Raw genomic sequence first — 24095 nt, 5'->3', positions numbered from 1 at the left:
GCCAGTTGTTCCCCTTCCCTTCTAGCCATGACAACCAGAAATGTTTCCAGACATTGCCAAATGCCCCCGGGGGGGCAAAACTGCCCCTAGTTGGGACCACTGATCTAAGTCCTCTTGACTAATAGACTGTGTGCTCAGCACTGTGCTCAGTGAACGGGGAGAGGGGTGGGACGGTGTCTGACCTTAGAGCACGGACCAGTAGAATACATTACACGTGCGTGTGCTTATTTTAAGATGACTGCTTCATTGCAGCACTGTAATTGTTAAATTGGAAACAACAAAAGTGCAACAATACAGAATTGATTCGGTGAATTAAGGTACATTAAAAAATGGAGTATTATGTATCCATTAACTGATGTGGATCTATTATCTACTGACATGGAAGGACATTCATTCTTGTCTCTTTTTTAGGTGGCAACAATTGTTTTTAAGGAAAAATGTATTTGTATGGGACAGTGTCTGCAAGGATTTCAGTAGTGCTGCTTCTGGGATAGGATTTGAGGTAATTTACTTTTTTTCCATTACTCATGTTTTCTAGTTTTTCTACACTGAATAGATGACTTTTGGTGGCAACTGTGTCCTGTGGGTCAGCTGACTGATCTCTCCCATAAAGGAACACGCCTTTTTGGCTCCCAGGTTCTCCTTCGATAACACTCTGGCTTGCTGATGTCTCTAACTTAAGTACTCCCTTTTGTGGAAAGGTTAAATGTTGTAGTCTATAAACCCAAACTAAAGGTTTACTAAACATTGATAATATCTAACTTCAAGGGGTATGTGATTAGCTGAACTGAATAGAACATAATATGAGAGCAAGACTGAGATTGTTGTATACAATAGAGATGCATTTTTAAAAAGCCATTTGGAAATACTTATCTAAATAACTGCCTCAAGTTCCCACCAGTAAGTACAATTTGAGTTAAATATTCCCAAATTTACTTTTCATTTTCTAATTTCACATTTTTAATTTTTTCTAGCTGTTATCTAATTTTGCAAAATAAAAAATGAGAAATGTATTACCCTATTTATCAAATTAGTATTAAACAGGCTGTTTATTCTCTGAAGGTTATCAACAAAATGATCATGCTTTGAACTTGGTTGGGAGAACTCTAAATAAAGTAATGCTCAGTGTCGTGTTTGGGGTCATACATGTGTTAGTTAAAGAAATACAAAGCTTTTGTTGAATGAACTGATACTTCCTCAGAACACCCATTATCCACATGAAGTTAGATTTCATCTAAAGATGTTTCTTGTACATTACTGGCAAAGTAGCAGTGTTTGATACACTCTACCGAATGTTTTCTTTGTAGGCCATTGACCCAGGGCCTTCCTGACGCTGGTGCGATAAGGCCCACATATGTGTACAACACTGACCTTGCATAATTTCATATTTTACAATCTCTAGACAGGTTGATGAGATTTTAAATAACAGATTTCTTAGTCCCATAATCTGCCTTCTTGACTATCAGAAGTCACAGTAGGGTAAACCTGCCGTGCTGAATGTTACAAGTTCTTTTTTAACTTACAAAATAAAATACCCAGTTGAGGTATGTTTTAAGTCTTTTAATATAAAAGTACATGCTTAGGGCTTCCCTGGTGGCGCACTGGTTGAGAGTCTGCCTGCCGATGCGGGGGACACAGGTTCGTGCCCCGGTCCGGGAAGATCCCACATGCCGCGGAGCGGCTGGGCCTGTGAGCCATGGCCGCTGAGCCTGCGCGTCCGGAGCCTGTGCTCCGCAACGGGAGAGGCCACAACAGTGAGAGGCCCGCGTACCGCAAAAAAACAAAAACAAAAGGTACATGCTTAGTTCCTGTTTAACCAAGGAAGAAAAAACTATCAATAAATAAGTTCTCTCACACAGGTAAATAAAAAGGTATGCTAATTTTGATTTGGTATTAAGAACTAATTTATCCCTCCTACATTTTAACATGGAAGGTAAAATGTTACAATGGTCAATACCAAATATATAATTGGGTATTCAAAGGAAGGACAGTACATTCTTATTCGTTCAGGCAAGTACTGAATGTTTTTATTTGTAAAAAAAAAAAAAAATTGTTAGCTTTAGAATAGGGCTGTTTCAGACTGTTCAAAAGACAAATGAAAAAGACAAAAAGCAGAAAACATCAGAATGATAAAACGTAAGGATATTTAAAAGGCTTAATGTGTGCTTGCTTTCTGCCCATACAAAATCACTTACTACATACGTGCGTGCAATCAAAACCGTATTCGCCGATTTAAAAGAGCCAGTGTCCATTGTATTGCGTCCTGGTCAATGAACCAACCACGTCAACTGTCACTTTCAGAACCCCTCTGTTATCGCAGAATAAAAGTAATACAAGGGCCTCAAAAATGAGTTAATGTTATAGGAGGCTGCCGCAATAATTTTGCAAGGTATCTCTCTCGACCAATTTCACTAACATTTACTTAAAAATGTCTTTCCGCTTATCAGGTAGAAGCAGTGGGCCTGATTCACGTCCCTTTCCATTCTCAGGCTTCTAAGGACTAGGCCAAAGCCTGGTCCCCGGGGAAGGCTGGGGTCGGGCCGGCTGCACCGCCTCCCTCGCCCCCTCCCCCGCGCAGGTGAGCCGGGAGCAGCGCGCGGAGCGCAGGTGCGCGCAGACCCCCGTGCTCCTCGCGCCGCGGCGCCGCCGGCTGACGTCAGAGCGCGAGTACACGTGGCGGCCGGCTGACGTCAGCGGTGTCGGGAGGGAGGAGAGCGGGACTGGTTCCGACGGCCCGGCTCGCGGCAGGAGCGGGTTCGGGCGATGGGGAGAAGACCACTAGCCGCGCCCGGGGGGCTGGCGCGCCTCGGCAGGCCCGCAGCGCTCCGTCCCCGACTCGGCCCAGCGCCCCCGCCCTTCAGCTGGGACCCGGGACCCGAGCTCCAGGGCATGAGGCGTCACCTCGGGTCCCGTCTGGCAGCAGCCGGCGACGCTCCGCTCCCCTGCGCCCGAGGCCAGTGACCCGCCGCCGCCATCGCCGCCGGCCTGCGACCCCGCGGGCCCGCCCCTCGCCGCGCGCATGCGCCGCTCTTGCGGCCGCGCGTGCTGACGGGAGGGGCCTCCGCGTTCCCTTCTTTCCCGGGACCGGCCCACTCCGGCACCACCGACGGGGGTGCGTTTCCCCGCGACCCCCGGGCTTCCGCCTGATGGGGCGGCGGCGGCGGCCACGGGCCCCCGTCTCTGGAGCGGGCTGCTCGGTGCCAGTGTTCGTGGGGCGGCGGGCTGCAGCAGAGGCGCTGGGCGGCGCCGGCCGACCGCCTGTCCCTCGGCTCCCCCTCGGCAGCGGGAGGGATGGTGCGGCCCGCGGGGCTCGCGCGGCTCCCGCGCTTGGGCGGCCCGGCGCGGGCGGGGGCGCCGAGGGCGGGGGAGCGGGCCCGACTCACAGGACTGGGCCGGGGCCGCGCGGGCCGCGCCGTTCGGGAGCGGGCCCCGCGGGCGGGCCGGGCGGGGCGGGAGCCGCCGCGGAGCCTTCGGGCCGCCGCGACCATGTCGGACCAGGTGCCCAAAGTTCCTGAGGAGATGTTTAGGGAGGTCAAGTACTACGCGGTGGGCGACATCGACCCACAGGTACCGCGCCGCCCCCGACCCGACCCCCGCGTCCCCGGCCCGTCCTCGTTCCGGCCGCGGCGCGCGCCAGGGCGCACAGCGTCGGGGCCCCGCCGCCGGTTGCCCGCCGGCGTGGCTGCGCGGAGGCTGGGCCGCCTGGCGCCGAGCAGGCCGGCAGCGGGGCCGGAGGGGAGGGAGGGGAGAGGGAGCTGGTCTGCGGGCCCCGCGGTCGGGGCGGGAGGAAACCTGGGAGGGGTGCTGATCCCTGTAACGGGGGGGGGGGGAGCCTGGGGACCTGCGGGATCCGCGGCAGGAAGGGGTTGTGTCCGGACTGAGGGAGGAGGGCATTGGGAGTTGGGTCTGCCCTGGAGCCCTGCGCCGATTGTCCCCGTCCCCGCGCGGTGGGGGACCGGGGTGCTGTCTCGTGGCCGCCTCGCCCGCTTCTCACTCCGCTCCCTTCTGGGCGGAGTTCGGACAGGGCCGCCCTTGCCGCGGCAGCCTCGGCGGTCTGGGTTCCCCCGACGCCCAGACGGTGGGTCCGAGCGTGGCGGGAGCTTCGGCCGGTGGCGCTGGTAGGGACGTGGGTCCCAGGCTGCTGAGGGGACGGCTAGTCGCTCTGGTGTGGCAGCCACCCCAGGTCGCAGGTCTGCGGCTCGGTCATCTCGTGTGCGGCAGTGAACCCTCAGTTTACCACCAGCGGATGCGTGTTCCTTGATTTCCCTAATTGGGTGAATTATACAGTAATGGAAAAATACCCTGGTAACGCCGTCACACTGAACATTTGGCCTTTTTTGTCGTTTGGGCTCCTGCCAAAGGATATCGTGGCTTTTCCTAAGCTTTTTCTAAGTAGAACATGTGTTTGAAGTTTAGAATGTTCTTCCATTGTGAGAATGAACCGCAGCTGAGTCTTCAGGTGATTCTTCACACTGTTCTTTTTTCTAAAGTTTATCTTTACAGTTTTATCACCTGGGTGTTTCATTGGCCCTGAGTGCTAAGCTTGGAGACCTGCGGTCTGGGCCTCCTGAGTGGAGACCGATACTTAACAAGTAAAACGTGGGTGGTCTAAAAGGATCTGTGGAAGGCTGATAGGCCTTGGCCTTCCAGAGGCTTTTGCCTGTCGGTATCTTAGTCACTAAACTCCCTTGGATCACCACCTAGGTGGGTCCTTTCTCCACTGTAACTCTCAGGTAAAGAGGCTTTGAATTTAAAGGTAAACAGGTGCTGAGCTCAGAGGGCTGAAGTGCCTGTAAGGTGCGGCTTCTCCCTTCCAGAGTTTCCCTTTCTTCACTGTCCACCGTTCCTCCCCTCTCTCATCCCACCCCCTATTTCATTTTAGGACTTTGGCTCTTAAGAGTGACCTGAACCACGTGTTACTTAAAACCTGGAGCAAGCTGCACTGGAACCATGTTTACTCAACTGTGAATCAAATTTAAGGGCTTAAAAATGTCCTTGCAAAGCACTTTGATCTGAAACAGTATATTTTCTAAAAAGTTTAGAGCCAGGATATTCGATTCCCTGAATCTTATAAATGTGGGTTCAGAGAGTTCACGTGCGTTGAATGAACATCTAGTTCACGTTCACGTCCACGTGTCGGGTGCACTCGGCTGCTCTGAGCCGGAAGCGTGCTCCTGGCCTCCAGCCTCCCCGCAGCCTCCACTGCTGGCCGTGACCTCCCTTCCCTTCCCGCTCTGGCGTCTCATTCACTCCCAGAGCTTTGCCCTGTCTCTGTAGCGGGCTGAGGGCTCCACTCAGGCGGGACCCAGGTCTCATTCTCCATGCGCTAGGTGTCTTCCTCGTTCTTAGAGTGGCACCAAAGAAGGCCATGCCCTAAACTGAGACTTGTGTCTTCCCCCCACACACCCGCTCTTCGACGGGGTCCTCGGGAGCAGTGCCGTCCTTCCCCAGTTTCTCTTCCACGGGCCCCTTTTGGTCACCAGATCTTGCTGCTTCTCTCACATCATCATCTTGTCCCTGATGACCTTCCTCCAGTTCAGTTACCTGCCTCTTTCACCTGAATTATTGCAGTTGTTTCTTAACAGGTGTCAATGGCTCCAGTCCTGCAGCGTAAGTGCGTTCTTCTTACACTGACGGTAGTCTTTCTGTGAAGGCTGATGATGCCTCTTCCCTGCTGACCGGCCCTCAGTGTCTCTCCAGGAGACGTTCTGTATTTTATTTCAGGATAAAATACACAGGTTCCTGCACAGCATCTATGGAACCCAGTCCACGGTCTAATCCACGCTCAGCTGTCCAGCGCGTTGGACGCTGCTCTCTCCACGCGATGCACGTGTTTTTGCTTTGCTGACGCCTTTAAGTTCGTAAGGATTCAGCTCCTGTAGCTCCTCTTCCAGAAACGTTTCCATTTATCAGAAACTGCCTGTCCCCGAACCTTTATGTTCGAGACGTGGCGTGTCGCGTGCTAGCCCAGTCTCAGCACTTTCGGTGCTGTGCTCACCCTGTCTGTCAGTCCTGTGTTCAAGACGGACCCTGTCTAGTACCTGGGTCGCAGGAGCCTCCGTGCTTACCTGTCAGCGAATCAAGATTTGCTGCTTTTCGTTGTCCCCAGATGTTTCACTGCATATGACTTAGTGCAAGGTTATTAATCCTATGTGGAGAACATGGTGTGCGTTTATTACAATTTTCACTGTAATAATTTGTATAAATTGAGAATGAAATGCAGCATTTTCCATTTTAATTTGTGTGGTTTTTTAAAGGTTATTCAGCTTCTAAAAGCTGGGAAAGCTAAGGAAGTGTCGTACAATGCACTCGCCTCACACATCATTTCAGAAGACGGGGACAATCCGGAGGTGGGAGAAGCTCGGGAAGTCTTTGATTTGCCTGTAGTCAAGGTTGGTAGTAAATTTAATGAATTCTGTGCGCTTCATCAAGTACCTTGAGAGCAGTACATTGAAGTTTCAGTGCAGCTCTTCTCACACTCTGCTGAGGTGCGGCTCTGGGTGGGAGATGCTCTTGACATCTGAGGAACCATCCAGCAGAAGGCCCTTTACGTGAAATCAGGCTTCAGCAAGGTTTCTGCACGTTACAGCTTACGCACCTGCTACGGGTGGCCCCATTTTGTCACCGTCTGGAAGTCGTCTAAGCCAAGGAAACGTGTTGAAGGCAGCGGACGTGCTGTCTTGAAGCAGATGACATTGGTGAATTCTGCTAAGAAAGTATTGATTCGAAGAGGAACTCCTGGAACAGGGCTCCCTTCCATCCCCACTGGCCAGGGGTCCTGATTTCCAGGCAGACAAGTGTAGGGGAGCCCTGCCCTCTCTGGGCTATGTCTCTGCTCCCCGACAAGGGTCACAGTGACCACTTGTCCCACTGTCCCTCTGGTGGCTCTCTGTTCCTCTCTCCAGCTTGACCTGTGGGAAGTTTATCCTAGAAAGTAGTGGGTGACTGGTTCGGTTTTGTTGGTCTGCGTACTGTGCTGCTCTGTTGTGGCTGCTGGTTGAACTGGCTGCTGTTAAATGTGGGTGTTTTACATGTAAGTTTATAATCCCGATCCTTCTGTTTTTCCTCGTCATTTATACTGTATATTTGTTTTACAATGGTTCTGTTCCACTACCAGTTGTTTTCCATGCTGTCACATGTGTTATTTAAAAAAAAATCAACATGACAGTTATAGTGGCTTAATAACGAGAGAGGTAGGAATTAGGAGAGGGTGCCGCTGAGTCCGGCTGGGCAGCGGGGTTGCCGGCTGGCCGCTGCGAGTCCTCACTGCCCCCAGCGTCCAGGGTCTGAAACGCTGCCCTGCAGGCTTAGAAGCCTGATTTTGGAACATAAGCCTGAAAGCAGATCTGACTCACAAGAAGGTTCTCCTGAGGGTGCTGTGTAAGTCGGGAACTTGCAACGGTGAGGACGGTGGTCGTGTTTCTGGCTGGATGCTTATTTCCACCTGGCCAGCGGGCTCACTCCACTCGAGCCTTTGTGAAGCCTGACAGCAGGTTTCCTGCTGGCTTCACCTGCTGCCGCCTTGTAGGAGGGGTGGACCTGCCACGGACACTAGGCTGTGGACCCTAGCACCGGTTCCCTGGGGCCCTGTTTCGGCCTGTAGTCTGCTTCCGCTCTTTCTTGGCTTGAGGGACTATGTCTCATCCCTTCCCCTGTCTACAAACTTTTTTCTCCTCAGACAGTAGCCTGGAGCCTATTATCAAAGTGACTTCACATGTGTTATGTGGATTTCCTAGTGCACCTTGAAAGGGCAGCCTTGTTAACATGTTTGGGGCGCCCAGTCAGCCTCCGCAGACCACTTACTGCGGTGCTTCTTAAGTCCAGCGACCTCTCAAGCCCCTTTTTGTAGCAAATATTTTGTAATACCCCCTTTATTATCCTGAAATGAAATTCTTATGTATAGTAACATCGTATAACTTGAATATATATTTGTATTTATATATAAATTGCCCAAACTGAAATGTAAAGAAGAGGAAAAAAGGAAAACAGATAACAGAAAGTCTACATTTCATTGTGTAAATACCCTGGAGGATGGGGTGTAGAATCCCCGTGGACCTGATCTTCTGTCCTGCAGATGCAGGTGCCAGCTGTGAGGTGACGGTGCAAAACGGTGACCCATCCTTGCTAAAATTCTGGGCTAAACAGCGCTGTCTCCTTCATCTTACACTGAAGTTGTATTCCCAGGGAAGTCTGTCTATAATACGGCTGCATAAAAGCAGCCATCACCCAGCTCCCGCCGTGATCACCATCTCCCAGTCTAGCTGAATGTATCCCCGTCCTACTTCTCCCTTTGGCTGTAGCGTTTTAAAAGGACTCCCAGGCATCCTACTCCTAGACCTCCTGCAGCATTCCGGCCTGCTTTTCATCTGTGGCAGCACCTGTACTGTCCAGCGAGTGCAGTACTGCATTACAGGATGGTAGAATTTCCCAGAACCCACCCAGCAGCTTGAGCTCCTTCCAAGGTGGTGCTGGTAGACCCTCGAGTTCTTGTCTGAACTGGTAACTTTCCTCCTGGGGGCTGCGGTTGGTAGTGCGGTCTGTGTGCAGCCGAAGGCGGAGGCCTGGTTCTCGAAGTGTATATCCCTTGGCCTTTACCTTAATGTTAAATTTGACAAATACTTTAAAAATTTAGGCATCCTTTTGCCCAGGGACAGTTTATCTTTCTCATATTTGTATTTTATGGATGTTTAAAACTTGCTTCTTTAGGCACCAAGATTTTTAAAATAATCTTTTTTAATGGAAATATTTTCCTCAGTGGCCTTGGGGCCTCTTAATTATGCTGACTTCAGCAGTGAATTTATTTTAATATATTATTATCTGCCTTTGGGATAATAGCTCCTTATTACTGTGCGTTTCTGCTTTATTATCATTAGTGTGTCCTCCTCCTTAGCTGTGTTATCTTATCTAGACTTACCTGGATGAGGGCCGCAGGGAGTCTGTTCTGCTTTACTGCCGGCAGCCCCGCAGTCTGTAACCGGGACGCGTACACGCTGCTCCCCAGCCCCCAGGGATAGCTTTCCAGGGTGAATGCTGCGTGCAGAGTCATAAGGGCTGCCTCTCCGGAGCGTGAGCTCCTCCGGCCGTGGGCGCTTCCCTTCCGCTGGACGGGGGAGGAGCCGTGCCCACACCATCCGAGTCGTATTGCAGTGCGTTGACCTAGGCTCTGAGAACCCTGCTGACGTGAGACATAAAGGGGTGGCCGGGAAAACTGGTCTCAGGCAGGCCGCCCTGGCGCTCCCACGCCCCCGGGGAACGGCGGAGGGCTCTGGTGTCACTGCTGGGAATAAGGCTCAGCCCACGCGAGGGTGTCCAAATGCAGGGGGAGCGGTGGCCAGTTCCCTCCCGTCCAGCTGGAGTCTCCCCAGGACCGCGAGACGCGAACAGCCCCCTGGAGACGCTGCGCGTGGAGACATTGCACACTCCCTTCCAGCTTGGTGGCTTCACCCACCAAGTTAGCTACACACTTGGCAGAATTATCAAATCATCATGAAGTGATTATCCCAAGTAGAGCCAGTCTTTATTTTATAAAATGTGTAACATTCCTACGCTCTTTGACAGACGTTACACTTACTTGTAAACTTATGCTGAGAAATTGTTGATGTTACCTGAAAACTGAGGAGGGGGTACTTTGATGTCTACAGTTCTTTCAAGGTATATATGATGCATGAGACATGGGTGTGTATGTATGTTTCAGGCGGCTGGAGCTTCTGGCAGTCAGCTGGCTACATGGGTCATTACTGTCGTTTTACGTAGCAATTCTGTGAGGCAGAGCCGTTAGGAGAAGGATTAATTTTCAACATTAAACGTAGAAAGAATAAGATAACGTTTCAAAAATGTAAAGTACCCAAAAAGGTAGTAATTAGTCTCAGGTTGTATAATTAATCTGAGTTTTGCAATTCATCAAAAGATCACCAGACGGTTAGAAATTCTCTCTGTGATTTACAAACATTGTATCTACTTGGCTTCACTGAAAAAAATGCACGAATTCATACTTGACTGGACTCAGGACTCCAGAAGGAAACGTAGTGGGGCCGTCTACACCTCAGATGGGGGTAGGGAGGGCTGTCAGTTCCCCATCCCCCCAAGTTGTGAGGACAGAGTTTCTAGCCGGCCTAGAGGCTTAAGCAGTAGAAAGTGTGTAAACCTAGAATTTAAATTTCCAGGGGCTTCCCTGGTGGCGCAGTGGTTAAGAATCCTCCTGCCAATGCAGGGGACACGGGTTCGAGCCCTGGTCTGGGAAGATCCCACATGCCGCGGAGCAACTAAGCCCGTGCGCCACAACTGCTGAGCCTGCGTTCTAGAGCCTGCGAGCCACAACTACTGAAGCCCGCACCCCTAGAGCCCGTGCTCTGCAACGAGAGAAGCCACCGCAATGAGAAGCCTGTGCACCGCAACGAAGAGTAGCCCCCGCTCGCTGCAACTAGAGAAAGCCCGCGCACAGCAGCGAAGACCCAGTGCAGCCAAAATTAAATAAATAAATTTCTATACATAATAATTTTTTAAGACCTGGTAGTGTTTCATTCTATAATTGGGCTTTTCACCTTGGGCACTAATAACGAATGTTCCACTCTGATGTTTCTGCTACGTGGATACTCGTGAATGTAATCTGGATGCTGTGTAATCGGTTGTAACAGAGCCTTTAATTTTCTAGGAGCAGCGCTAGTAACATGATGACATTTTGAATATGAACTGGAACTGTGTTTTGATTTGCGTTCATGTTTTCTTTTTCAGCCTTCTTGGGTGATTCTGTCCGTTCAGTGTGGAGCTCTCCTGCCGTATCCTTTTTGGGGAAGGGGGGAGGGAAAGGGTGGGTTTAGTACGAGTGGTCATCACTTACTGAACTGGCTCATTAGTCGGGGGGGTCGTGGTGTGGTCACTCTATCCCTGCTCTTTCCGTCCTGTATCAAGTTGTACGTACCTGATCCTTGTCATTACCCCTGGGGGGCCGGGGCGGGGTGGGGGGACCAGCTGTGTGGAAGCAGCTCTAGGCTGGGACCCAAGGCCCAAGTTCTAGTTCTTCTGCGACTTGGCTTTAGGATCTCGGCTGGTCTGGACCTCAGTTCTGTTATCTTTGAAACAGATGGTTTTTGTGGTGTCTAGTTAGATGGACTATTTCTAAAATTCTAAGTCTGTGTGAACCAAATCATGAATTGTTTGAGGGATAAATTGGAGAAGAGAACATCAGGACATTTTTAGTTTTATATCATGCACCGTTATTCTTTTTAATTACATTGGTTTATTAATTCAGGACCCATGTTGATCACCTGCTGTGGGCCGGGTTCTGAAAACAGAGGGGTCGACAGGGCCTCATTCCGGCCCCCAAGGAGCTGCCCCGCACTACGTGTTGGTCCATTCAGCGTTTCCTGAGTGTGGCCCTGGAACTGCCCAGCCCACATACACACTGACACACACTGACACACACTGTGCTGGAAGCAGGAATGAGCCCTCTGCTGTTCTGTGTTCCAGGCCTCATAGTCCCTGTTTTCACCCTGGAAGTGTGAAGCTTCCCTGCAGGGTCATTCCAAGCATAATCTGATTTTGGAGATCACTTCTGTTAAGGTACCTAATACCATGCGGGCATGATGTTCTGGTGTTAGACCCGGGCAGAGGTGATGTTATTTACCGTGTGTGCGGCTCTGCCAGGCATTTATTACTGAATCGATGCAGATGGAGGGAATCTTCCTGTATTAAATATTTATAGGAGACCTCAAATAAACAGAGAAAATACCCCCTTCCAAGCAGCTCTTAGAGGACGTGCAGAACTTCAGCAGCTCCAGCTCAAAAAATTCTAAGGTTTCTCCTCCACAGCCTAAAGAGTTAAAGGAAATTGGTTCCTGTTTGTTTTTGGCCTTGGTGTTTTAGGAGTTTGAGTTTTGTTTGTTTGTTTTCTTTACAAGCACAGGTGAAAGAAGACTGGGAGTGGAAGGGGTGTTTTTGAGGATAAGAGGCTAGTTTTTCCTGGCGTGGATCGTGTACTTGCTACACAAGGATCTCCTGAGCAGTTGTCATTCTGTTTGAGCTCCTACTGCCCGTCCCAAGGAAGGTTAAAGGAACAGAACGAGAACTCCTGAGCCTTGGTTAGGCAGCACACTCTTACTTGGCCTTTGTTCATGTTTCCCCAAGTCTTTGGAAGTAGATAATCCCCGAACTAAGGTAGGAGGATGGAGACAGACCTTGGATGATGGGGCTGAAGGCGTGATGTTGGCGTCTGAAGAGCTCAGGGCCGCCAGGCAGGCCCGAATCTCTATGAGGTTTTCTCAGACCTGTGTAGGAGACTTCCAAACTGCAGTAAAATTTTCAGTCTGATCTTTTTGCTTAATTCACCTATCTCAGGAGGTGTACTTTTCTCCTGTAGGGAAAGAAGTAATACTTTAACCCATTTGAATTCTAGACACTCCAGATTCTTAAAAAAGTCATGTTTGCTTTGAATAGACCGTAAAGTACAGGCACCTAGAGGTCACGTCTGCTGATGGAGAGCCCAGTGCCCAGTGTCTGCACTCTGCAAGCTCTCAGAAAACGTGTTGAATGAATGTGAAAGTCAGAGCTTTAGAATTGGGAAGAATCTTGGGAGTTATATATTCTAACTTGTTTTAACAAAGGGAAAACTGAAGCTCAGGGTTGTCTTGCCCAAATTCAGAGAGTTCGTGATGGTAATAAAACTAGAAGTCAAGTTCTTTTATGAAAGATTCTGCTGTGTGACAGAAGTAATCATGTTAAAGTAAACTTAAGACCTTCAGTTTGCTTTTAAAATAATCACTATGCCATATGTGGTTGCGTACATGTGTAGGCATGTGTGTGTTTATATATGTGTGTATAGTTACATGTTTTTTCCATGAGTATGTTATGCCCACTTTATTGATGATATAAGTGGAGAGATTGGATTTGAAAATGCACTTTACGGAAAACCTCTCAGTTCTTTCTGTGCTGTCAACTTCTCTTTTTTCCAGTCTGCCCTGCACTCTTCTTTGGTCAACTTAAGTCTGTCTCTTTCCTAAATGGATTGAATGGGAAGCAGAGGGTGGGCAGTGTCCAAACGGGCCAATAGGAAATGTCTCTTGCACTAATCTCATCTCATTGGAATCTTAATAACTGTAAAACAGAGTAAATGGCTTTTCTCCAGAGTCGTGTCAGATTTTCTTTGGAATCACTGCCTGCCTGTCTCAGGTAAGCATAGTACAATTAGTCTTGTGTTATTTATACATAACAGTTCTGAGTTTTTATATGATTGGATTTATGATGTATTTGTAAAGCAGTGTTATTTACTAAACTGCATATTCAGTATGACCTTATGACACACTTAAAATGATTTAAATATTCGTACTTAGTCTTAAGATTTAGAGCTTTAGTGGGTGAAAGTCGTCCTTCTAAAGGATTACAAAGATTTAAAACTTGAATATGAAAACGTAGTAAAAATGAAATTAAAAGATGACAAGGAAAATTCATTCGGAAATAAAGGCAGAGAATTTTATTAATAAATAAGGGGCTCATGCAGATCAATAAAAGAAAAAAATAAGACCTCAGTAAATAAGGCAGAAAAATGAATTTACAACTTTTTATAAAGAGGAATTACAAATAAGTATAACAAAACATTTGATACACTTTATAAACAAAGACGTGAACTTTTTAATAGCGCTGAGATAAGATTTTCTGCCTATCAAATTTGTAACAGTATATTCAGGTGCTGGCGGAGCTGCAGACAAGCTTCCCCTCCCCCGGCAGGGGTGCAGTTCAGTGCAGCGGTTTTCTAGAAAAGTTGAGCCAGGTCAGAGCCATAAAATAGTCTTTCTGCTTCCCTTGCAGTTCCCTTGTGTTTAGAAGTTTATCCCAAATTGATAGAAATGAGGGCAGATTGATGCATAAAGGTGTTCAGCACAGCTTTATTTATAAGAGGGTAAATTTGGAAACAGATGATCCACAATTTGGAAATGTTTAAGAAACCTGTTCTGTACACTTACATACTAATCTAGCTATGTAGCCAGTTGTGAATTTTGTTTTATGAATATATGTAAAGACATGGGGAATGTCTTAACTGGGGAAGAAGCAGGATATAACATAGTTATGTACAGTATTACATCAACCAAATATAATATATAAGAAATATCTGTAAGAGGGACCAAAATGTTAATGGCAATGAATTCTGGGTAGTGTGAGAAGTGAATGTTTAATATTGTTTTATGGTATTCTGTTCTCTCAACCCCCTAGGTAAAAAACCCTCAAACAGTAAACAATTATGATGAAAAATCAAGTTGGTGTTGTTTAAACTCATTTTTTAGGTTACATGGAACAATTAGTAGCCATTGGGCAGGAAAAAGCACAGTTTAGAGGGCTCCCATTTTCTCTGACCTCATAGGCCTCATCCCTGTCTGTAGTTCTTAAGGTGATACTTTTGAGAAGGCGTTTAGTCTTCCATCTCTATGGAAGCCTTTGAGAAAGCGATGTATCAAGGATATTAGGTGAGACGAAAAGGAATTTGATTATAATCTTGCCTTTTTCTTACACCTTTGTACTAGAGGATTATGGAACCAGGTAATATTAGTTTAATATTGTTAGATTATCGGCCAGACTCAGCTTTTCATTCAAACGGTATCACCATGATCCCTTCTCTGTCCAAGCAATAAGTAAAATTAATTTTGTTACTGTGTTTTTATGTTTCTCGTAAATTCTGAAAGTTCTTTAAAATTATAAAATCCTCTCTTTTTGTTTTTGCTACATTGATTTAATAGAGATCCTTGAAAAGTTGGCTTTTTTCCCCTTAAGCACCAGAATTTTGTTGGTATTTGTATTTTTCAGCATTTTTCACACCTTTGCTATAAATGTATATTTACACGATGATGATCTTTAAAGTTGACTAAAATGAAAAAATCATGATGGGTCCTGTGGTTACATGTAATTTTTATTGTTTATACTGCTCTGTATATTCCAAATGTATGGTAAATATCAGGAAAGTTTTTAAAATGAAAATATTTTATTACTCCTTATGCATAAACACAATGTACTGTGGCTAAAATGTAAATTTTGCATTTAATTATATTTGTATGGATTGGATTTCTGGGTTCATGATTCAGAGCCTGCTATCCAGAGAGAGAGGAAGAAGCCGGGGCAGGGAGTCCTGTGGGTATTTTCTGGGATCAAGGTCATAGTGACGTGGTACTTAGCAGACCTGACTTGGGAAATATAAAAACATCAGGAGTGTGTGAATTTAAAACAGGGTTTAAAATTAGGGTTTAGACATGTTTAAATATTAACTATGAGTTTAGCACTGGAGAACCTTTTAGTCTTGGAGAGAAATAGAACTGAGATTACATTTAACAAAGGTTCTGGCATATGTAATAGGTTATTATGCAGTACACTTAACATCTGCAGTTTTAGTGCACATGGCACACATGCAGGATGTGCTAAATCAGGGGCACGGGTGTTGGGGTGTGAGTTTAGAGAAGGTGGCGCTGGTGTAGACTGTGGGATCAGGAAAGCCTTGGTCGAGGCGGCAAGATGTGAGGGGCCTGAAACGACGGGCAGAACTGGCGCGGAGCCGGATGGGGCCACAGAGGCTCGTGCGAGGGGACCGGCCTCAGGACAGGCCGTGTGGCTGGGCGGAGAGGAGAAGAACAAGCGCGTAGGCAGGCGGGCAGAGAATACAGGAAACTCGATAAAGTAGCCGGCTGTTTCACTCTTATTATATATTTAATCTTGGATTGCAAACGCAGACATTTACATTAGAACATTCGGAAAACACAGGAAGAAACCAAACAAATTAAAATCACTTGCAATCTTGTAGGTGGAACGGTCTGGGAGCTCTAAGCAGGACAGAGAGGGCAGGGTAAGGATGGGAATGTGGACAGGAGGGACAGTCACAGTCTTTAGACTTGAGATGAGGATTTGGACTCAGGTTAGCACCGTGTAGAAGAAGGCGGCGCGGATCTAAGGAACAGATGGGAATCGGAAGGTCTTGGTGACTTGGGGACGCTGTGCAAAGAGGGGGAGCCGATGCTCCCGGTGGGCCTCTGTATGCAGAGCCTGAGGTGGGTGCTCCACAGGGGCCACTAGGCAGATGGCTTCCTTTTCCAAGTTAGGAACATCGCCGGACGTGGGAAACAGGACCCTGACTTTTGAGGGAAGATGATGAAGTCGGACTGAAGCCCGTCCCCGTCCAGGTGTCGGGCCTGGAGATACAGCGTGAGGGGCTGAGGGCTACTGCTTCGCTGCAGAGGGGCTCGAGAGGGGGGCAGGTAGTCAGGAGCAGAGCCTTGCGTAACGTGGGGTTGGGGGGATCCGGGGAGACGGGGGACTGGGAAGTAGACAGAGGTGGTACCGGAGGAGGGGTGGGGTAATGCTTGTGGACCAAGAAGGAGATCAGACGTCGTGGTTGGTTTTATTGTGGGGACGGGGCGGGGCCCCAGGGAGCAGTGCGGAGCGACATTTGGGGCCCCTCCGCGCTGCTCGGTGACCTGGGAGTGGGAAGATGGCAGCACGGGGCTCTGTGGCTGGCACACAGGCTTAGGGGTCTAGGTGGACCTCGGGTTCTGGGCTGAGGAGCCACAGGTGAGGTCAGTGGAGGAGGAGAACGGGGACCCCGTGAAGGAAGCGGGGGGGCACGCGGGCGTCTGGGAAGCAGCCTGGCTGCAGGTGTTTCTCGGGTGGGGAGCGGCTGGGGCTGGAGTGGACCAGGGTGGACGCAGCAAGCGCTCTGGCAGAACTTTATAGCCTTTTAAGCACATTCGTTAGGAAGGACAGTCAGAGTCGGTATGATCTTTATGGGTCAGTTACTGCACTTATTCTCACAGTTCGCCACTCGTGATGGTGAAAAGAAAGCTCTGCTTTATTTGAATAAAGATCATTCAGCTAAGACTGGGGAAGGCTTTACTTGATACTAGTTCATACGAAGAAGCCCTGGTTCAGAAAAGTGCACCGGGGACACTAGTATTTTGTGGTTGCTAAAAAATGTGAATTCAGTTGTGAGACATACTAACAAACGTATGTTCAGTGTGCAGCTACAGGACTTTGGTTCACCAAATACGTGAGGATGCTTTGTGACAGGAACAACGCCCAGGGGTGCGGATAAATGAGGATACAGCTCCCCCCTCGAGTGAGGGCACAGTCCAGAAGGGGAATGTCACATACGCGGAGATGAAGCGGGTGCAGGGTGTGGGAGCAGTACCAGGAGGGGCGATCACGACAGTTAACCTGCAGCCAGTAGGCCTCTGGAGCACCTGCACACGCACACGTGCACACGGCAGGCAGGCAGGGCTCCAGCGCTGTGAAAGGACTGTTTGCTTGGTGGTTCTCAGTGACCTTCTGTCTTTTCCCGTCAGGGTGTTGATACAAGCTGGAGCTCTTTGTTGGAGTCTTCCAGAGCTCTCCAGGGAGAGGTAGGGAAGGGAGCTTGTGCCAGCAGAAGTTGGGAAGCACAGACATCACCTGCCTTCTTCTGAGCCGGTATTGATGCAGGCTGAGGCCTCTGTTGTAATGTGCTGGGTAGGTTGCGGGGACAGGTCACGAGTCTGATGGAGAGCCTGGCCAGGGTCCTCATTTAAATCTGGAAGACTAAAAAGTTCAAAGCCCTTTCCATTCCGTATCTCAATCAACAAATATTTCTTGACTGCCTACCCATGTGCCTGGCACTGTACTAGGTCCTGTCGTAGGTACCAAAGTGGAGGACGTGATTCTCACCTAAGGCTCCAGTTGGTAGGACAGTAGCCCGCAAGCAAGACGGGACGAGGAGAGCTTGTGGGGCTGCAGGCCAGGGTGTCTGGCGGGGAGACCTGGAGAAGGAGGGCGCCCCCGGGGCACAGAGGGAAGCCCTTCCTCGAGAGGGACGCGGGGGGAGGTGTGGCCTCTGCTCGGGACAGAGGTGCGCATTCAGAGGGGGCAGCTTGCTGTGGGAGTGCAGGGGCCGCGGGCGCTGAGCCAGGGCTGGGGCGGGGCACAGAGGCAGGGAGAGCAGCTCAGGTGAGGGGCCGCAGGTCAGGGCGCAGGTGTGGTAGCATCTCGGAGCAGGACCGGGGCTGAGGCGCCGCCTGGAGACTTCCAGACCTCAGCCGCAAGGTGTGGGGAGCTGTCCAGGCTTTCTCAGCTGAGACCTAGACTCGTAGTTTAGGAAGGTGACTGTTTAAAAAAAAGAAAAGCACTTTTCCCCAGTTATAACATTAGTGCTCTTGAAAATTTGGAAAATACAGAAAAGTATAAAAATTAAAATGTCCCCATAATCCTGTCACCACTAGGTAACTATCGTTAACATTTTGGTGTGGAAAGAGCATTCTTAATTACGCTGATACAGATTCATTGAATGAGCTGGTTCGCGCGTTCAGTCATTTAACCCAAACGTACGCCGATGAAGAATCTGATTCTCAGAGGTTTTCCGAGTTGCTCTTAGCTGGAGTTCGGAGGCCCTGTGTCCATTCCAGGCCTCCCTCCTTCCCGATGTGATGTTCTTTCCACAGCAACTTCCTGTGCCCTGTTGAGACCCGGGCCAGGATCCAGGCCAGCAGGGTACAGGACTAGAGTTACTGCAGTCAGTGAAATAAAAATAATACCTAACTGATGGGTGCCCAGTCTTTGTGATAAAGGCATATCTAGATTATGGGTTTTCCTTCATTTTAAATAAAGATTATATAATGATTCATTAGAGTAACCTGTATTACCGTGTAATTAAATCTCACCTCCGAAGGCTGCAGGATGTAAATGTTTTTGTGAAAGTCTCTAAGAAAAATAACATCTTCTGATCGAGTATCCTGAAATGTGACACTGACTTACTAAATTAAAGAGAGAGGGCTTCCCTGGTGGCGCAGTGGTTGAGAGTCCGCCTGCCGATGCAGGGGACACGGGTTCGTGCCCCGGTCCGGGAAGATCCCGCATGCCACGGAGCGGCTGGGCCCGTGAGCCATGGCCGCTGAGCCTGCGTGTCCAGAGCCTGTGCTCCGCAACGGGAGAGGCCACAGCGGTGAGAGGCCCGCGTACCGCAAAAAAAAAAAAAGAGAGATAAAATAATGATTTTTAAGGTGATTTTATAAAATTAATGTGTTCTTGTTAGTATTCACAGAGTAGTATGGAATGCAGAATAATTTCTAGGAATATTTGTGAAATGGATGAGAGCAGCTGTAGAATGCTAGATTTTTGGCCGGCTGAATAATGGCAGTTAACAAGGAAAAAACGTGCTGTTTGTCAACACTTTAAAAAAAGTAACTTGAGACAAAGTTCAGAAGTCTTAACCATAATTCACAATTTATAATAAGTTATCTAGAAAAAACTTGACTTAGATGATTATCTTAGGATTAACACCTTTATTTTTCTTAAATGTTTCTTTTGTCTTTGAGACGCTAAAATTTATTTTCTAGTAATTACGTTTTGGTAGTGACCGCCCTTAGAGAAGCAGTCTAGAGCAGTGGGAAAATACAGCTTGGAGCCGGGTCTGGGTTTCCAGTTACTAGCTGGCATTTCTGTGAGTGTGCACCCCACCACCGGGTCACGGGGACGAGGGGTGGACGCGGAGCCCTTGGCACAGTTCCTGGCACATAGGAGGCAGGCAATAAATGGTAGCTGGTCGGTTGTTGTAGTGGAACCTGTTGTACCACGTGAGCCGTTGCATCTGGAGTCTCCACTTCATCGCTCAGCAAGCATAAGAATTGTTCCTTTTATGCTTGCCTTATTTTCTGTGTGTTTGATACTTACGTTTTCCCCTGAGCTTGCGCACCACTGTATTTTTACCTTTTATTTTATCCATTTCATAATTAGTATTTATTTGTTATCCATTAATTATTAAGGAGTTCCTTAAATATGATTTTGATACTATTGTATTTAAACTTTTAAAAAAATGACACAGGTGGAAGATGGAGTGGTGTACTAGTTCTTTTTCCTATCATTTTTGTTATAGAACGAAATAATCCTCCATTCAATCTCTGGAGTGTGGATATAAGTATTTTTCAATTTACTTGGTGACAAGGCAAAAAAAGTGACGATTATAAAACTTACGATAGGAGTAAAAGTTTTTATTATAACAAGCGAATAGCTAGAAGCTCATCTGTTTTTCCCACTAATACCCTTAGGTTAATTTCATTCAGTAAGGGAGAAAGTAGATAAAGCAAAATTGTTATGATGTCACAGTGTATTTTAATCATAAAGTGAGCAAGTAGCTAAGCAGAGGTAGAGACACCTGATGAAAGCTTGCTTTCTGGTTCCTGCCAGGTGTCCCCTGAGGACAGAAGCGCCCTGTGGGCTATGCTCACCTTCCATGGCGGGGGCTGCCAGCTGACTCTCAACAAGAAGTGCACGCACCTGGTTGTTCCAGAACCAAAGGGGGTAAGCGTCCCATGTACGTTCTCCTGTTGAATGTCATTTAAGTATTCCCAGTAATCAGATATCTTCTTTGAACTTCGTTTAAATTAAATGGATTCCGTTTTACAAAAGCTGATAACATTAGTTTATATTATTTATACACAGCTTCATTCCACAAAGGATGTGAGATGATTATAAATTTTGTTTTGAGCCAGATGTGACTTTTAAAGACGAAGAAATTTGGGTTTATTTCATGTTGAAAATAGGACAGTTTTTTGAATCTCAAAGAGTTTCCTTTCACGTCCACTGAAACTTCAGTTCATTTTTGTGAAAATACGTATTAGTCCTCTTCACAATTTTTTAAAAGGCTTGTACTGAGGATAATTATAAGCATGCACTTGGTGAAGTTCTCAGTGTACTGTCCTTCTTAATAATCTGGGATATTTAAAACTGCATTTATCTCCTTAAACACGGGGCTCTTCTCTCTAAGCACTGGAGGGCCGTAGGGCTTTGGGGTCCCAGGTGGGGTCCCAGGTCACCAGCATCAGCCTCCCGGGACTTGTTAGAACCGCAGTCTGTCCAGCCCGCCCCAGACCTAGTAAATCAGAACCTGCCAGGGAAGGGGGAGCCCAGGGAACCTGAGGCACGTGAAGTTTGAGAACGACCGTTGTGTGGAAATCAAGCTTTTTTCCTTCCATGAACAATTATTTATGAGTTTGAGAATTAAGTCTGTTTATGGTAGGAAAGCCTTTTGACTGGCTAATGTCGCCGCATGTCAGTCATTGCCTCCGTTTTTTGTCGCCTTCCGTCTGAGTCAGCGCTGTGTATGTTTCACCCGCATGCACCTGACTCACAGGAGGGGTGGGAGGCGTGTGGCCGGGCCTGGACGAGGGGGTTGTGGAAGGCTGACACCCCCCCCGCCAAGAGGGTCCCTTTCTAGGGTGTCTTTGAAGCAGAGGTAGCCCATAAATGCATGCTGTTCATCATGCTCATTTCCCGACAAGAAAATAACCTGTTAGCCCATGAGTTTGGTTGTAACTTAGTAAGCTTCACAGTCCAAGGGGAGACTCTGAAAATTTGAGGTGAGTCTTAAAACCTACTTGAGTAAAAAATTATATTTTACATAACAATTTAAGAGATAAGTAGTATGCTTTGGTTAAATAGTGTAGGGTTTCTTTTTATATCAGTATTCATTTATGGCTAAAAATAAATCATTTGATTTTGGGTAGCTAGTTTAAGGGGAATGAAGTCTTTGTAACTTTTAAAACTATGAGTGAATACTTCTGAAGAGTCCAGCTGTCCTTTGAGGCAGCGTATGAATACAGTGGATTTGTCAGACAGACTAGCTGACTACACACAAAAAATAAACGGCATGTGTAAAACAAATTCAGTGTTTTGCATGTTTTGATAAATTTATGGAGAAAATATATAAATGGCATGATGAAACTATCCTTTGTATTCTTGAATTTTGAAAATGTTTTAAATTGAGAAGAATGAAGGAATTCCATAGCAATCAGTAGAAAAACAAAGTAGGTTGACTAGTCTTTGGGGGAGGGAGCTGGTTTCTGGGTGTAAGTACTTCACCCCCGTGGAAGGCTGAAGGTGGGGCTGGGGAGAGACCCTGGGACCCTCCAGCCCGGCCCCCTGCCAACAGCAGAAAGTGGATTTAGTGTCGGCCCCCATTGTGTGTTTCCCGGAGACTTGCTGTTACCGAGGCTTCAGAGCAGGTGGGTCAGACTGTCGGTTAACCGAGCCATGTTTCCAAACTTGTTTATTTTATCACGTAACTCTCCTTTAAGATTCCCTGCTCATCTCCCTTTCCCTCCGGCGTTCCTTCCTTTCCGCCCTCTACCCCACGGGAGCGCCCTCTGCCTGCCTGTCAGCGCCCCTGCCCAGTGCCCCCAGCTCACTGCTCCCACCAGACCCCGCCCTCCAGCGAGGCCTCCCTGCCCTGCGCCCACAGGACTTCGCGCTGGGTTTCTGTTGTATTCCTGTTGTGCGTGTTTATCTTCCGTCCAGAACTAAGTCAGAAGCCTCACTAGGTCAGAGAATTGTTGCAGCCTTTGTATCTTAGGTAGAATGAGCTCGATAAACACTCGCCCACCTGACTGAGGCGCGTCCCCGCACTCCCAGGACTGCCTGTGGCCCTGAAGGTGCCCCGTCCTCAGTGACAACCAGATTGGATGGCAGGCCGCCTAGCGTTCCTGAGAGTCTCTCGTAGGATTCCTAGCTGTGGGTAGCGTTACCTAAAGATGCCTTTGTAAAAGCAAATTCGGCAGACCTGAGGCCGTCCTAAGACCATTGACACACGGTTCGTTGTGTCTCGTGTTCTCTGCCTAAAAGGGGAGTGGCTTCTCCTCTGGGTAAAGTGGCAACAACAGGAGCTGTATCCCTCTCCTAAAGTTCTTGCTTCGAGTGCGTACTTCTAGGAAATCTGATAAAACTTGCGGTTTTGTTTCTGTGTGTGTTTGTGCTTCACCCGCAGGAGAAATATGAATGTGCTTTAAAGAGAGCAAGTATCAAAATCGTGACGCCCGACTGGGTGCTGGATTGCATATCTGAGAAGACTAAAAAGGACGAAGCACTTTACCATCCTCGTCTCATCGTTTATGAAGAGGAGGAAGAGGAGGAGAACGAGGAGCAGGAGTCCCCAGATGAGGGCAGCACGGAGGAGAAGTCGAGCCCCGCCAGCTCTCAGGAGGGCTCCCCCGCGGGCGGCCAGCAGTTCTCACCCAAATCGATCACTGAAAAATCGAAAGGGGAACTGATGTTTGACGATTCTTCAGATTCATCACCCGAAAAACAAGAGAGAAATTTAAACTGGACCCCCGCGGAGGTCCCGCAGTTAGCGGCGGTGAAGCGCAGGCTGCCTCCTGGCCAGGAGCCCGGGTTAATTAACTTGTGTGCCACCGTGCCGCCCGTCCCAGGGAACGTCCTGCCCCCTGAGGTCCGTGGTAATTTAATGGCTTCAGGACAAAGCCTCCAGAGTTCCGAAAGGTCAGAGATGATGGCCGCTTGGAGTCCAGCTGTGCGGACGTTGCGAAATATCACTAATAATGCTGACATTCAGCAGATCAACCGGCCGGCCAACGTAGCACACGTAAGTCACTCTGTAAAAAAAAACAAAGATTTAAATACTGGAGTTTACAGCTTTTTAAAATATTTATTTTATTGTTTTCTGCTTCTTCAGGACAAGTAACTTACAAGCGGTATTTATTTGTGAGAGCATGTCCCACGGTCTTTATCTGTGTATACGTACACGTGTACGTATTTCAGTGTCATAAATGCCATGTACGAGAGGGTGACGGCGGGCACGTAGTTGGAGACCTGACTCTGCTGAGTTGGCACCAGGACGCCAGTGGCGGGCGCTGCCCCCGGAAACGGCTCCCACTCTTGCTCAGTTTCATTAGCGGTGGCAGCAGAGAGAAGCCTGCAGGCCGCCAGCTGTTCCTTGTTTGCTTGTACCGAACTTCACGGTAGACAAATAGCATAACATAAATTAATTCACTCCTTGACGGAGCCTTAATTTTAATTTACAGTTTTTTGATTGGAGCCAGTTGGTACAGGATGGACCTTGAACGTTTTCGTAAACGTTTTCACTTTCAGACGGAGAGGAAGTCGTCCGGGTGATGTGGGCCCGTCTGCGTATCTGGAGGCAAGATGGTGAATGAGACAGATGGGCCCCGCCCTCCTTGCAGGTGGAGGCTGCCGACAGTCAGCATAGGTGTTGGGAAGGCAGTGATAAGGGGTCGTGTACATAAGGGCCGCTGGGGGAGGAGGCCCCTTAACTTGAGCGGAGACTCAACCGCAGGCGGCCCTGGGCAGGA

General features: G+C 48.3%; 1 protein-coding gene across 1 annotated transcript in view; it reads left to right on the top strand.

Moving 5' to 3' along the window:
* Positions 1 to 3404: 3404 nt before the first annotated feature.
* PAXIP1 (PAX interacting protein 1) overlaps positions 3405 to 24095 on the top strand; it is a 48314-nt gene continuing 27623 nt past the window's right edge. Inside the window, exons 1-6 of the mRNA XM_082632822.1 lie at positions 3405 to 3567; positions 6258 to 6392; positions 10732 to 10775; positions 13101 to 13164; positions 20179 to 20292; positions 22754 to 23368. Coding sequence (XP_082488948.1) covers positions 3487 to 3567; positions 6258 to 6392; positions 10732 to 10775; positions 13101 to 13164; positions 20179 to 20292; positions 22754 to 23368 — 1053 coding nt within the window. The 5' untranslated portion in view covers positions 3405 to 3486. The remainder of the gene's footprint in view (positions 3568 to 6257; positions 6393 to 10731; positions 10776 to 13100; positions 13165 to 20178; positions 20293 to 22753; positions 23369 to 24095) is intronic.

The sequence above is a fragment of the Mesoplodon mirus genome, assembly GCF_964341445.2.
Source record: "Mesoplodon mirus genome assembly, chromosome: 9".
Lineage (NCBI taxonomy): Eukaryota > Metazoa > Chordata > Mammalia > Artiodactyla > Ziphiidae > Mesoplodon > Mesoplodon mirus.
The sequence above is the reverse complement of the archived record's forward strand: the minus strand, read 5'-3'. Positions and strand labels throughout refer to the sequence as shown.